This window comes from Hordeum vulgare, chromosome 2H, assembly GCF_904849725.1.
Source record: "Hordeum vulgare subsp. vulgare chromosome 2H, MorexV3_pseudomolecules_assembly, whole genome shotgun sequence".
Classification (NCBI taxonomy): domain Eukaryota; kingdom Viridiplantae; phylum Streptophyta; class Magnoliopsida; order Poales; family Poaceae; genus Hordeum; species Hordeum vulgare.
Window position 1 is genome coordinate 631513512 of NC_058519.1, and position 16709 is coordinate 631530220.

The 16709-nt window shown below is 43.3% G+C and overlaps 1 protein-coding gene across 2 annotated transcripts; it reads right to left on the reverse strand.

Annotated features, from left to right (window-relative positions):
- Positions 1 to 1044: 1044 nt before the first annotated feature.
- LOC123428098 (vacuolar cation/proton exchanger 3) lies at positions 1045 to 5788 on the reverse strand. 2 transcript variants are annotated; one of them, XM_045112264.1, is made up of 12 exons: positions 5407 to 5788; positions 4338 to 4559; positions 3898 to 3965; positions 3801 to 3829; positions 3514 to 3710; positions 3225 to 3437; positions 2856 to 2990; positions 2386 to 2502; positions 2244 to 2297; positions 1940 to 2056; positions 1648 to 1741; positions 1045 to 1535 (listed from the first exon to the last, which is right to left on the reverse strand). In XM_045112264.1, exons 2-12 carry the CDS (start codon positions 4557 to 4559, stop codon positions 1522 to 1524), a joined length of 1260 nt encoding a protein of 419 aa, XP_044968199.1. In that variant the 5' UTR covers positions 5407 to 5788; the 3' UTR covers positions 1045 to 1521. The 2 variants fall into 2 exon arrangements, with proteins under 2 accessions (XP_044968199.1, XP_044968200.1); XM_045112265.1 differs by lacking the exon at positions 5407 to 5788 and adding an exon at positions 4993 to 5245.
- Positions 5789 to 16709: the final 10921 nt, after the last annotated feature.

Below are 16709 nucleotides of genomic sequence, written 5' to 3' on the forward strand. Positions count from 1 at the left end.
AAACGACCCGCAAGCAACTGCTCGCGGAGGGCACCACCCTCGCATCCGCCCAACGCCGCATGGAGGCTGCACAACGCGAGTACAAATCCGCCTACGGCCTCACCCCGGCTGGCAACTGTTGAAAATATGCCCTAGAGGCAATAATAAAATAGTTATTATTATATTTCATGTTTTAAGATAATCGTTTATTATCCGTGCTATAATTGTATTGAATGAAAACATAAATACATGTGTGGATACATAGACAAAATACTGTTCCTGGTAAGACTCTAGTTGACTAGCTCGTTAATCAAAGATGGTTAAGGTTTTCTAACCATAGACAAGTGTTGTCGCTCGATAACGGGATCACATCACTAGGAGAATGATGTGATGGACACGACCCAAACTATAAACGTAGCATGTGATCATGTTATTTTGTTGTTATTGTTTTCTGCATGTCAAGTATACATTCCTATGACCATGAGATCATGTAACGCATTTGCTTTGTTGCCAAAAGGAGTAGTTGATTTTTTTTTGCAACGAAACCTGAATTGCAAAAAGATTCTGCAACAAGACCTATGTTCTATGTAATGGTGAACAGCCGCCAGACACGTACCAGACCAGATGCCAGACGCGTACCACGTACTCTGTGTTGTGTCTGGGTTCACAAAATTTCTGTCATTTGTGCTGTTTATTTGTGAAGCAAGTGATGTTCACTTCTGAAGCCAATGGTGTACAATCTGGTTGCCTGTTGCCTAAACCAAAGTTGTATTATTTCCAGATGATTTCACTAGTGTTGTAGCCAGCACGAAGACCTTGCTCTAGTGTTTGCCTGTAGCCTGCAGTTTGTGAACTCGAAATATGGATGCATTTCTTATGTGGATCCTGCTTACACACATGTAACTTCCAGTGGGGCTGTTGGCGTCCCACCACAACCCACTCTGTAGGTGGGACGCCCACGTACAGTCCCACCGGTAGCCCTACCGACCAGCACACACAGCTTCACGGCAGCATACAATAGAAACGACCACCATAAAATTTTATCTCAAAAGGAAAAAACCACCATAAAAAGCGGCCCGTCTCAATATTCACACGTATGTGAGTCTGCCTGTCTGATGTATGTATATGTATAACTGATGAACCAACAAACCACCCCATAGAAGAAAGAAAAGCAGAGGAAGAAAAAAAAAGGGCCTTTTAACTATTCAATTCAATAAATCGAATACAGCAGATTTAGGGCGGGCGGGCAGGCGGGCTTGTTGCTTCTGTGTACATTAAGATGGTGACTACCACTGGCGCCCCTCCTCAAAGCTTCACTTAATTCGCAAGAAAATCTAACAGATTAATCCCACAGCAGTTTGGCTATGAAGGGACCACCGCGCAATGAGCTGCTGTCGCCGTGCCGTCGTTTCAGTCAGGATGCTGCTTCGGACAGGCAGGGCTTTACTAGAGGGGGAGCGGTGGCGGCTTACCGGAATAAGATTAGCGAGTCATCGAGGGTATTTGGTACAGTAATTACAGTGTTTGTTGTTGGTGGTGGCGTCAATCATCATCGCCTGCATAAGAGTCGCATTGTTAATACTTATGACATGCAGCATGCAGGCGTCTGCTGCCTCAATCATGAAAACAAGAAGAAAATCTATATATAGCCGACGAATTAATGCTTACTGGCTTGTGGGTCGACGTGGACAAAGAAACTGGCAGCAACTATTAGATAACACAGGACCAGCATAAGTCCTTTCAAATAGTTCGCAACGCCATCCTGCAGAAAATACAAAGGCAAACAAAATAAGCCCACGATACTGAAGCTTTACCAACATGGATGGAAGTAGCACCCCAACACATCAGCACAAAGGGTAAACTAGAAATATGTCCTTCAAGGAGTAGAAAACACCTTACAAACCCGCCATGCATGTTTATGTTTAACCAAAAGACTCTTAGTACCCACTTAAGAACTTACCTGTAGCATAAATGCCACAACAAGCACTGTTATGAAGAGAGTTGCTGTCTCAAATAGTTGGAAATTCAAGTCCATCTTTTGCCCCATCATCCAACCAACGACAACACAAAATGGAATCTGTATTGACAACATATGTCAAATTTCACAAAGAATAAATTAGACATGATACGCAGAACAGAACAGAATGTGGAGGAATAGCAGTAATCAATAAACAACGCAGCCCAGTAGCACATTTACTCCCTAATAAACAAGTGCAAACATTCACACAGATATCACAATGGGATATTAAGTTCAAAAGCATTACCACAAACATTGATATCTGTGTTGACGATCCAATTGCAACACCTATTGTTATGTCCTGTAGCAGAAAACGCAAATGCAAGAATAGTTAGGAGGATGCTGAAGGGAAAAATATATATAAACAGTAAACACATATAAACACTTACGAGCTTATCTTTCATGGCAAACATTATTGCACTAGCATGTTCTGCTGCATTGCCCACGATAGGAAGCAAAATAACACTGATAAAAGCCACTGGTAGGTTCAATGAATCGGATGCTCCCTGACAGCAATAGAGCAAAACAGCAACCGATTACATACTTGCAGAGGTATACAGTTAACCTGTAAACTACAAATATATTGGTACCCTCCCTGTTCCAGTTTACAAGTCATGCACGCTTTTTAAGATTTAACTTTGACCATCAATTAGTAGACCAATAATGTACGGATACAAGTTATATGTGACTTAAAAATTGAAGAGGCACATTTTCCCTGACACATTGAGTGCACATTATTAACATAAGGGATTTGCTTATGTTATCAACTAGGTTAGATTTAACCAACTTCACTTATAACATATGAAGAAAAACTGGTAAGTTTGCTTTGTCTTTTCGTACTGGGGGAGAAAAAGAATACCTCAATGGCATTAACCAGGTACTCAGAAAGGACAGAAATCCATATCGTTAACACTGCAAGCCACGCAATAGCCTCCCACATGCTAATCTCTACCTCTTCATCTTCCTCAGTGGCATCCTCATTAGGCACTTCTTCCTGCAATATCATAACATTGGTTAAACATTCAGCAAATGATCAAGCATGGTTTGCAGCTTTATTTTTGAAGTAACCTAGTAAGTTCTTTATCAAGTAAATTTAGTTTATCATATGGTGTTCCAAATTGAAAGCGCCAATATATGAGTTTGTTACAAGCAAAGGGCCTAGGCCATTTATATCAGAGCTATAGTCATATGATCAGCAAGGAATAAAGAATTGAGGTACCACACTTACACTGCCAATTTGACTGTACGAGCTATTTCGTGAACTTAGTTGGAAATAAAGATAGCTTGCATATGCCACAAGCATAATACCACTACTGAACCTTGAAAGAGCAAGCTCAGAAGCTCCTTGCTGTATTTCTGAATGTGTAAAATGAAGGACAGCAGGAAACATCAACCCCATAACAGCCATCAACAGTAAACCTGAGTTAACAACAGCAGTTGCCTGTTGTAAAGAAAATTGTGAGTTCACTATCAGAGATTTCCCTTGGAAAACATAAAATCAACCGCACAAACGTCACCTTGCTGAAGACTTGGTCTTTGTTGCGATGAATAATACCACCAGCAAAGAAAGCACAGCCAACCACCAACAGCATATTTGATAATATAGAACCCAATAGCGATTGCTGAACTACTCGGATCATCCCATTTTTCAAAGCATATATTGCTATTATCATCTCAGTTGCATTTCCAAACGTGGCATTCAGAAGGCCTCCAACTGCAATTTGGAGAAAAGTAAGATGTTGCTCTTATTTAAAAAACTACAATTTCCAATAAGTCATAAACCATAGTGATAAAAGTGACATACGTGTTGGACCAGTGTATACCGCGAGCTGCCTGGAGAACAGAAAATGATGTCAGATTTTAACAAAGTCAGGAAACGAAGTAGAGAGTTTGGAACTCACTCAGTGGCATAACCCAACCGCTCAGCTAATGGTGTTATTCCTAGCATGCTGAAAAGAAAAATCACTCCCTGCAGTTTTGATAAAGTATAACAATGTCAGCATTCACTGATCGTCTGTACTTAAACCACCTGTTGAACTCTGACCGAATTTTATGGTGAGACATTACAGCATAGGGAGAACTACTGAACAAACTATATGTTACTGCAGATCAGTGAGTACAACCATAAGCTCTTGCCAAAGGCCCCCAAATGGTGTCTGACTTGCAATTATTATTTGGACTGAAAAAGCCCACATCTACTGATATACTCCCTCCGTAACTTAATGTAAGATGTTTGTTGACATTGTTATAGTGTCAAAAAACGTCTTATATGAAGTTACAGAGGCAGTACAAATTAACGCACTGCAACACAGATCAGTCTCCACGAACAAAACACACTTACATGCCAATTCGTAGTGTAGTACAGAACGATCGTCGCAGGCCCAAAGGGCATCAGCAAGTTGAGCTTGGACGTGAATATGACGGTCCTGATGCTCTGCAATACTCTCTTCACAATCGTGTGCAGGTTCCAGGACGGGATCATGCTCGACCGCAGCACGCCGTTGGGCACATCCAGGCCGTTCGCCTTGAGAGCCCCCATCTCGATTTGATGATTCTCCATCATCTGCATCCACAAGAAAGGGTGGTATTCCCTGAGAATGCAATACTAAAAGAAGCAACTTTCCCAGGCGAGGTGAGAACTCGATTCCTATTCCGCGTCAAAGCGGCGGGCATGACGTGGGATACGGGGGTTCACAGATTTAGCTTGGAAAAAATCAAGCTGCGCCCGCGGCAGGGCACCAAGTCAAGTTTCCAAACAGAAAGAAATAAATCCTGAGTCAACTCAGATCGATCTTGCGAGCTGGAGTGGAGAGGAAGAAGAACCCCGATAGTACCATGATTGGATTGGCAGGGCACGACGCGGCAATCAGATCGGCGGCAACCAGAGCTGAGGTTGGGGAAAAGGAACTGTTCGGATCTCGATTGCTGGGTGGCACAGCAAAACGAGGGATCAATCCACCAAGGAACTGTCGAATCAAGCTAGCAGTTTCCCTTACCTACGGAGGAAGAACCCAATCCAGGCCCGTCCAGCAGCACTGGACCCCGCCGGCCGGCCGGCTGGCTACTCAGTAGCTGTGGGCGCCGAATCGCGAGGAAGAAGAAACGGACTCGGGGCGGGGAGAGATCAGAGGCGAGGAATCCGCGGGAGCGGGGTGGGCATTGGAGTGCCGGCGCCGGGGAAATCTCGGAGTTGTGGTGCGGTTCCCACCTCCTGGCCTAGGCTGCCACTAAGCGAGCAGGGAGGGGGGTAACTGTGCTCCGAGGAGGACGCACGACGGCACGGCATGGGGGGAAGGCCACTAACCCAGCACGACGAATACTAAATTCGAAATCGCCGCCACTAGCGCCGCTACTTGCGTCGACCGAAATCCGAGGACAGACATCACCTGAATCTGACAGCACCGACTGACCTGGGCGACGACCGGCGGGGGGGAGTCGGGAGGATCAGCAGCGGGCGGCGGGTAGCCCTCTGGGGAGCATCGCTCGCTGCCGGCGGGCCAAGAACTAGAAGGCTGGCTCCGAGGCGGGGGAGGTCAAAGCCGGCCGTGGCAGGAACGGGTCCTCGCCGGCCGCCGAGGGGGACGGGAGGTCGGCTCGGCAGTCGGCAGTCGGCACGAGGGGGGGGCGCGGAATCCTTGCAGGTTCGTAGTGGGTGGCCGCTCGCTGCTGACAATCACAAGGCCCGCGCCGCACCGGGAAATTTGGCTGGCTTCCGTGCCGCTTTCGTCGCGCCCTTCCTTTCCTCCCGTGGCATACGGGGCACGCACGTTCGCTTCGGTTTGGCGAGGACGCCTCCTCCTCCATGTGACCCTCTGGACCGACCTTGTGTTGTGTTGTGTTGGTGTTGGTGTTGGTGCCGACTCGTGCTTGCGTCGTCCAAGTCGTGGCTCCGTTTTTGGTGCTGGAAATTTCCTTGGTCTCGGCATGAGTAGCGGTGAAGTTTGGAGGGAAAGTCTTGACGAGATTTTTCCTGGAATGGACCCGGCTGGTTGGTTATGGGTTCACCAGGAAAGTGTTGACTAATCCAGTAGCATGTCATCTATACTACTAGTCCATCGTATTCATCGCTACGTCACCCCCAGCCAAAGCTACACAATTTTCCGCGGAGGAATTATAACCTTCTGATCAGATCTCTTAATTACATCTAACCATCAAGATTGTGCCAGGCCCACCTTAAATGTACGTTTAGCATATTTTAAAACGGACGAAAACTCTGCCACAATCGGAACACACAACAAAAAGACACGCACAGCTCAAAATAAAAAAGCACGTCTAGCGTCCAACACCTTATACGGAAACAAAAGCCAGATATGTTAAATTAGGGGAAGTCATATCAATCTTCCCCGTTCACGTCTAGCGCCTTATACAGAAACAAACAACAGATATACTAAATTAAGGGAAATCATATCAATCTGTTCCCGTTCAACGTTGCCGTCCAGACGTCTAGCAGTTCGTGCGTCATCGCTGCCCTGCGCAGCCGTCGACGCATCCACCAACGGCCACTACGACGAGCTCTTCACCAACAGAGCTGCAACCGTCGACGCATCCGCCAACGGCCGCGACGACGAGCTCTTCACCAATAGAGTTGCAGCCGCCGAGGCACCCGTCCACGGCCGCGACGACAAGTTGTACGCCGTATAAGGTGCTGCCTTCTCTCTGCTGCCGAGGCACCCGTCCACGGCCGCGACGACAAGCTGTACACCGTATAAGGTGATGCCTTCTCTCTGCCGCCGAGGCACCCGTCCACGGCTGCGACGACAAGATGTACGCCGTATAAGGTGCTGCCTTCTCTCTGCATTGTGATCCATCGATTTGCTTTGATTGATCTGGTTATCTTTCTGCAAATTATCATAACAACTACATCATGATCCATTGTTCTAAATAATTAATGCAAACTGAATTCAAATGGTTCCATACGCACAACAAGAAAACTTTGATGGTAAATAGTAGGATGTAGTTGAACATGAAACTCTATACCTTCCTGTACAATGGTATGATGACATTTTTCACATTAACAGAGTTGGCGGAGTTCGTATGACACCAACCACTCCCAACGGGACGCGCACCCCGTTCCAGGATATAAGCAACTCCCAATCCTTGGGTGATGATCAGTACCTAATCAGTATATTTTTGTTTTGTTGCTCGACTGCTAAATTGTCTCATTTATTACAGACCCTAAAGAAGTAAAAAAGGCACAGGGATAGAGAGCGGTATGCACAAAATAGGGATGAGATTAATAAGAGACGACGTGAGGCCTATAAACAGAAGAAGATTGCCGCTGCCGAGATCAGTGGGGCAAACGCACAACTGACTGTATCACAAGGTAATGACCATCAACTAAATGGTATAAGGTCCATATGTATTGTTATATAACGATCTGTTCTTTGTCTATTCAGACCGTAGTGATATTAAGAACCGCATTGAACGTGAGCGGTATGCACAGAATAGAGAGGAAATATTAAAGCGACAGCGACAGGCCCGTGACCAGAAAAAGCATAATGTTGTCGTCCTTGATGGCAGTAACCTTGTAACACAAGACATGGCTACCGGACAATCAGCAGTCACACAACTGGCTAACATAACATGTGCAGGTGGTGCAGTACCAAATTCCAGAGGGCTTCTAGACGAAAACGAGAATATTTATGGCGGCAACAAATCCGATTGGTTGCACAGAAATGATGCATACCAGATGCAACGAAAGTCTGGACAAGTAAGAGTCACACAAATGGAAGTGGTAGAGAACCCACAACTCAACCTATGTATCCAAGAAGATTCTTTAAAAAAAAGAGGTTACTTCTGTGACTTATTAATGGTGCTAAATTATCAAGTTTGACTTTCTTCTTTATTTTGGCCCTCTCCTATAGTTTCAGGTATAGCGCATTTTGATGATAATAGTCCAGTGATGCAACCTACACCAGCTGCAGGGCAAACCACTCATAATCAAGGTGGTGTGCCTTTTTTTCTAAAACTGGTACATGACAAAGGGTTCCAACCAAGGGTACTTACTCATTGGGACACAAAATGTTTTCAGGCAACGACCATGAAGAACATGCATACGGAATACTGGAGCCCGATGTCCACACCGTCAACATTGATGGTGTGCATTATGTCCTTTTGTGTTTCATCTCCTCATTGTTGTTGAACATGAACTTAACATGATTTCTGGCCCTTAATGAATTATTCATATCTTCGGTACTAGAATGCGATGGAGATAGGAACCAGATAGAAACTGCAGACGTTAACCATGATGAAGAAGCTAGGATCTTCGCGGAACGAGCTATATTGTTGCTATCATGAGTTATCAGTAAACTATAACATATGATACTATGGTTTCTACATGCAGTTTGATTAATGCAAGTGTCTAATCTTATCCAGAAGTTGCTTTTGAATCCTACCGAGTGGATCAACAGGATGGTCATGGGACTCCGAGTAGTGATATTTATGACAGGGTTTACATGAACCTCCCCAAAAAGCACCATGTGCTTAGGAAAGTTAGTGATTGCCGCCATTGTGGAGCTTTGAGAATTCAATACGAGGGGCCTGCGTTTTGTTGCAGAAAGGGGAAAGTGGATGTATTTACTCCAGATGTTCCGGAAGAGTTGAAAATGTTGTTTACAAGTCAAGATGATGAGGGTGCTAAATATTTCAGAGAAAATATACGGTATTTCAACTCCCATTTCTCTTTCACAAGTCTTGGAGTCACACTTGATCGTCGAGTCAGCACCGCAACATGAACTGGTGTATATACATTTCGTGCATGTGGGGGGTTGTACCACGCTCTTGACGATCTATTGTCTTCTGATAATGGCCCTAGACATTTGCAGCTATATATTTATGATACTGATGAAAACTTGTTTCACAGGGTTAAGAGGTCTCCGAATCTTAGGTTAGATCTCATACGAAAGATTCTGAAAATACTAGAGCACAACCCTTATGCTCAAGTTTTAAAAAGCCTTGGTACTGTTCTGAATCTAGATGAATACAGAATCTCATTAAATACAGATATCAACCTTGATCAAAGAAGGTACAATGCACCAACTACCTCTCAGGTAGCAGCAATCTGGGTTGAAGGGAGCGACCCACAATAAACTTTTGATAGAAGTGTTATCGTGTATGCTAAAGGAGACCGTCCCCTATATATTAGAGCATACTATGGGTGATACGACCCATTGTCATATCCACTATTCTTCCCACGTGGGGAGATTGCTTGGAATCGTTTGATGCCGTATATTGGGCCGGCCGCTGACACAAACCAGGATTCAGTGGATTATTCTACACGTCAAGAGAACCAAGCCTGTGTTTTTCCTTCAGGTATAATGTTCATTATTGGTTTTTCATTTTAATAAAAGTCAACCTTACTCAGTAATCCATCTTTCAGACGATAATGACACTATAACAGAACAAGTTGGTCATACCGCACACCAGGATGACCGGGCCACTGATTTACCTCCAGGTATGTGACCAGATTGTTGTTTTTATATTCTTATGATTCTATTATACCAAATTTAATGATGTTAAACAATTTTTAGATGACAACGAGGATAACCCGGATGAGGATTATGGTGACAACGAAATGAATGCCACAAAATCAAGGAAATTTGTTAGCGCGAGGGAGTATTATTGCTTCAAGTTGTAGGTCCGGAAGAAGCTTCTTAATATCATCTTGTTTGGGGGCGCCTTTTCCAACAGTGGGCTGTTGACATTTACATCAAGATTGAGACAATGAGGCTTGACTGGTACTCAAAGCCAGAGAATCAAAAAGGTTATACGCGCTGACCTCTACCAGGTAATGTACTTGTGTTTATACCTAAAAATTACATTATAGATGCCACACTCTTTGCTTGGACCATGTATACTAATTGGCGCCAAATATTAATTTATTATAGGGTCTTGTTGACACCGTCATCGCTGGCGAGTCACGTGGTGACCGGATTGGAAAGCGAATCGTGCTTCCACGTACATTTCCTGGTGGTGATCGTGACATGCAGCATAGGTTCCTGGATGCGATGGCAATAGTTCAGCGATGGGGTAAACCGGATTATTTTATCACGATGACATGCAATCCTTACTGGGAGGAGATAACTCAGGAATTGTTGCCTGGACAGCTGCCACAAGACCGTCCAGACCTTGTCGCAAGAGTATACAGAGCTAAACAACGAAGTATGATGGACTTACTGACTAAGGGTAAGCATTTTGGAGAAGTCGTGGCTTATGTACATGTCACTGAGTTTCAAAAAAGAGGTCTCCCTCATGAGCATATACTTCTGATCATGAAAGCAAAAAAGCAAGATAAGGACCCCAGATGATTATGATGGGGTGATATCTGCACAGATACCCGACAAAAAGAAATATCCTGTTCTCTATGATCTGGTAGTCAAACACATGTTGCACGGACCATGTGGTGCACTCAAGAAAAGTTGCCCCTGCATGATAGAAGGACAATATCAGTTTCATTACCCACGAGATTTCTGTGATGCTACATTGCAAGGGAAAGACTCATATCCCATCTATAGAAGGAGGGATGATGGGGTGCGAGTTAGGATCACAGGAGCAGAATTGGACAATAGATGGGTGGTCCCTTACAACCCCTTTCTGGTGATGACATACAATTGTCACATTAATGTCGAAGCATGCTCGAGCATCAAGGCAGTCAAGTACTTGTTCAAGTACATCTACAAAGGGCATGATAAGGCGTCTTTTGCGTTTGAGCAGGATATTATCAATGATGGGGTAATCATCAATGAAATTCGGCAATATAGGGATGCATGATATATATCTCCTCCCGAAGCTATTTACAGGATTTTCGGCTTCAAAATGTTTGGTGTGAGTCCATCTGTATTGCAGCTCCAGCTTCATTTGCCAAACATGCATACAGTCGCATTTAAGGCACATGAAAATCTGGAAGATGTTGTTGCTCGGCCATCTTCTTCCAAATCCATGCTTACCGAGTACTTTGAGATGAACCAGAAGTATCCGCACGCATGGAAATTGTTGTATAGAGAGTTCCCAAAACATTATAGGTGGATAGCCGGTGGTAAGAAGTGGCAGACGAAAAAAATAATAAGAAATCACAGATTGGAAGGCTGGTGCATGCACACCCTGCTGAAGGAGAGAGGTACTACTTGCGTGTGCTCCTAAGTCATCTCAGAGGTGCCACTTCATTTGATGATTTGAAAACAATAAATGGCAAGCTGTGTGGTTCCTTCACAGAGGCGTGTGAGCACTTAGGCCTCATTGAGCACGACAGGACACTTGATGATTGCAAGACGGAGGCAGCAACATTTCAAATGCCTTGTGCTCTTAGACGTTTGTTTGCGACTATACTGGTATTATGTGAGGCAACACAAATCCATCAGTTGTGGGACTAACATCTAGCATCAATGTGTGAAGATTATTGCCGTACTCAGTCAAATGAGGTATCACTTGAGCAGATGGTCCTTAGGGATATCAGGGATCTTTTGCAATCCATGGGAAAGGATATTAAAAGCTATGGACTTCCGGTTCTGGTTGACATATATGGTGATTTTGACGTTGAGTATAAAGAGGTAACAGAGGAGAGACAAGTCAAAGTGGACCAAGAACATCTAGACATATTCAGCCGTTTGAACACTGAGCAACTGGTTGGTTTCAATGAGATAATGGATCATGTGACGAACCAAAAAAGCCAGATATTCTTTGTTGATGGTCCAGGAGGCACTAGGAAGACCTACCTATACAAGGCATTGCTTGCAAAGGTCCGTTCGATGGGTCTAATAGCGATCGCAACTGCTACATCAGGTATCGCGGCGTCGATAATGCCTGGAGGCCGGACTGCACACTCCAGATTCAAAATTCCAATCAAGCTCACTCACAACAGCATGTGTAGTTTCACAAAGGAGAGTGGTACGGCAGAGTTGCTTAAACAGGCCTCCTTGCTAATTTGGGATGAAGTTGCTATGACAAAGCGTCAAGCAGTAGAGACACTCGATAGATCACTACAAGATATAATGGAATGTGCTTTACCGTTTGGTGGAAAGGTTGTCGTCTTTGGTGGAGATTTCAGGCAGGTCCTCCCCGTTGTGACCCGAGGGACAAGAGCACAGATCACTGATGCTACATTGTTGAGATCCTATCTGTGGGAGAAGATCTGCAAGATACGCCTCACGCGCAATATGCGGGCACAGACAGACCGTTGGTTCTCTAAATACCTCCTAAGGATAGGCAATGGAACGAAAAAACAATTGGTGACGACTATGTGTGTCTCCCTGAAGACATTGTGATAAGTTATACCAAGGATGAAAAACAAGTTAACAAGCTTATTGAAGATGTCTTCCCATCCCTGCACACCAATGCTACGTTGAGAGAGTACATGAGCACACGTGCAATTCTCTCAACAAAAAACGAGCATGCGGATGACCTGAATGACAAGATGATCTCCACGTTTCCGGGGGAAGAAAAGGTTTACCATAGCTTTGACTCTATCGAGGATGATTTCGAGAACAATTACACGATTGACTTTCTGAACTCGATCACACCAACTGGGTTGCCCCCGCATGTCTTGAAGGTAAAAATGAACTGCCCGGTCATCTTGCTACGGAACCTCGACCCTCATAATGGGCTATGTAATGGAACACGGCTTATGACCAGGGCCTTCCAGGATAATGCAATCGATGCAGAGATTGTTGGTGCGCGAGCATGCTGGAAAGAGGGTGTTCATACCTAGGATCCCTATGTCGCCCTCGGAGGACACCTCACTTCCCTTCAAGCTTAAGAGAAAACAGTTCCCCATCCGCTTGAGTTTTGAGATGACCATTAACAAGGCACAGGGACAAACCATTCCAAATGTCGGTATTTACCTTCCAGAACCTGTTTTCTCACACGGCCAACTATATGTTGCATTGTCAAGGGGTGTGTCAAGAAAGACGACGCGGATTTTAGCCAAGCCTAACAAGGATATTGATAAAGTTGGGACAAGCACCAAAAACATTGTCTACAAAGATGTTTTAGAGGGGTGATGTATGTGCAATCTTTAGTGTTTTGTTTGCACCTTTGCTTTTGTACCTAATAACTATTATGATCTGTTTTTCTTTCACACAACATGCAGTGCATTTTTTGGACATTTTTAGTTGCTCGGCTGGTCAGTAATGGAGGGCCTCACCGTGCGGATGGGGAATTGTCCTAAAATGAAAAGGCGTTCACATATGAACTGTCCTAAAATTAAAAAGCGTTCACATCTCACCTTATGTTATGATTACTTGTATCATCATTTGGGGAACATACAAGTTTCCATTTATTTGGTCAATTCCAGAACTGAAGATCCCTATACCAGCAAAATTTAAGCTGGGTGGGATCACTGTGACAAATAATGAAATATTGCAAATTTACGATGGTTGGAATTACTAGCGTGTATATTCTCAATGCAAATTTTTATTTAACACATGACCAGGAATATAAGAAACAGGAGTACGAAACTCACCTTGATTTTAGTAGACACAAAATCAAAGAAACATTAGAATGAAATTGGACAGAGAGATGCTTCAGCAGCGAGAAGATAACCTCCATCAGCTGAAAAACAGTGCAAAAAATAAATAAATGAACATGTACAAATTAGAGGACCAGAACAATTAAATGATTGGTGTCCATTATCAGTTACTTGATCATCTGAGTGTTGTCCAGCTGAAAAAGGAACACAAGGTATTCCATTCAAGGGCTGCAGTATGAAGCTGAACGGATTGTTGTCGACGATGACGATTCTGCTGAATTGTTTTGACAGGCAAGAAAGATCTTTCACATGTTCTCGGTACTCCGTGAAAATGCACAACCCCATTGACATCAGAAAATGAACTGGCTCGCTACTGTAATGGTTTATGTTATTGGCAAGCAAGTATTATATGCACTATCAGCCAGTCTTACTCCAAACAAGTTTTATGTGCAAAAACATGCATATGCATGCAGAGCCGAAGAAAGCACCATCCATTCATTACTAAAGACTAGCACAGGGACATGCCTTGTATGCAAGCAGAATTGATGAACTGCTTCTCCTTGTATGCAAGCAGAGCCAAAGGCATGATGAAGGGTATGGATGGACCATGAAGAAGAGACAATAAATCCCTTATATTCTGGCCCCCTGCTGCCTTTGCAGTGTGGCACCCTTCATGGATAGCATTGCACCACATAGACTCAAGAATTAGACACAAAATCAAAGAAACATTAGAATGAAATTGGATATTACACTGACAAAGCATAAAATAAAATAAGTTATGCGCAAGAGAAACACCCCGTCTACAGTGAGATGACTCATACATCCATAATAATACATGGTGTCGGTTTGGCTTTTTTCTATCCAAAAATGCCCAAGTTCACAGTGCGATCCTAAAAGCAGTGAATATATCATATATATCAAGATGTATCTAGAGCATACAAACTTACTTGTGAAATATCTTCTTTAAGCTCCGTATGCCCAAAACATCATAAACTTTAAGTAATAAGAAAAGGCGGGTGGATTTCCTCATATGATCAATAAAGAATGGAAACAACACCTAATGATAATTTAACAACTATGACACCTAAGGACCAAGTATTTGCAAGAAACATCCATAATTACTTCATCATATAGTAAAATAGCAATGGAGAAAACACCTAATGAGTAATGGCCAGGGGTGTTTTTAGAACATATTGCATCCAAGTGAACATTTGTTTGTATCAAACAGTATTAGAGAGATGAGAGATAAAAACTGACTTAACAACTTATTCATTATATCTTGTAAAAAAACATATTCACTATATACATGGTGGTTCATCAAATTGTTCTCAAAGACAGTATGTCATAGAGTCGACGAACATTAGCACGTGGGAACAGGCCCAAAGCTGCTATCATTTTATACAGAAATATCCATAAAAGAAAATTCAACATCATAAGAACTTACAACGTATATAGGTCTCTGCTGGTGAGACAACAAAGTGTACTCCCTTGCATAAGTGTAATAACTAAAAAATTGATAAGAAGAAAGAAGAACATGTGATAATCATGTGCATGTTGCAGTTCCAAATAAACAACATAAAATATCGAAAGAAACATTACGATGAGTCGAATCCAATATTTCTGTATAAAATATATTACGAAAATAAACCCAGTATTTCTGTATAAAATGTATTACGAAAATAACTCCATTAATTTTGGGTGCGTGGGGTATAAAAAACATAATTTACTTTCATATCGTGGATGAGGTCTGAGATAAATAAAAATAAAAGCGTGGGGCCTGAGGTAAAGATCACGATTCCCTTCCATCCTCATGCTATGAAAGTCCTTCCCATGATTTCCGGGAGGGAAACTGCCTATAACTAACGATCTCTCGACCAGGAGCCTAATAAGCAACGGTTTTTGCACCCTAGGGTTTTCTTCCACCTCTCCTTCATCCTCTCTCCCGATCTCGCCGCCACATCCTCACATCCCTCCACCGCACCGGCCTCTATCTTGCTGTATACATCTGTCTGTGGTGAACCATCGTCCAACATTACTCAGGCACAATCCTCGGTGGCCTCTATGGATCAATCTGCTATCATCGTGGTAATGATGTCTCTCCGTAGTTACATCCTATTCACGATTCCACATCTACAAGGCAAGGACAAACATAAGAAGATAAGCTTGGGTTTTCAGGAAAGCATCGACAAGGGAGCCAAGGACGCAGAATCTAATGGAATAGCCGACAAAGATGAAGTGGAGAAAAAGGAGAGCACGCAACCCACTGATTCCGAGGTGACAGACGCATCTTTTCTTTTCCAACTAAGTCCCAAATTGTTTTAATTCTACTTATATTATATCCTGCATACAAATTATTCTTTGTAATGTTGCTCTCAGGAATTAAACTCCAACAAAACAAGTGATGAGATGCAGCCAGCTCGGAACGAGGAATTAGCCTTCCAGGAAACAAGTGAACAACTGCAACCAGCTCTAGATGATGAATTAGCTCAAGATGATGACACCAAAGGGACAAAAACTATAGGGGACGGGCTGACAGAATCTAATGGAATAGCCGACAAAGATGAAGTGGAGAAGAAAAATAGCACGCAACCCACTGATTCCGAGGTGACAGACGCATCTTTTCTTTTCCAACTAAGTCCTAAATTGTTTTAATTCTAATTATATTATATCCTGCATACAAACTATTCTTTATGATGTTGTTCTCAGGAATTAAACTCTAACAAAATAAGTGAAGAGATGCAGCCAGCTCGGAACGAGGAATTAGCCTTCCAGGAAACAAGTGAACAACTGCAGCTAGCTCAAGATGATGAATTAGATCAAGATGATGACACCAAAGGGGCAAAAACTATAGGGGACGGGCTGGCAGAATCTAATGGAATAGCCGACACAGATGAAGTGGAGAAAAAAAGAGCACGCAATCCATTGATTCCCAGGTGACAGACGCATCTTTTCTTTTCCAACTATGTCCCAAATTGTTTTATTTCTAATTATTTTAGGTCCTGCATACAAATTATTCTTTGTAATGTTGCTCTTATGATGTAAACTTTGCTGGTACAAGTGAAGAGATGCAGCCAACTCAGAACGAGGAATTAGCACAAACATTCGTCACCAAAGGGGCATAAACTATAGGGGACAAGCTGGCAGAATCAAATGGAATATCTGACAACGATGAAGTGGAGAACATGACAAGCACGCAATCCACTGATTGCGAGGTCTCTGAAGTGACAGAGGCAGGTGGGGATGAAGAACTAG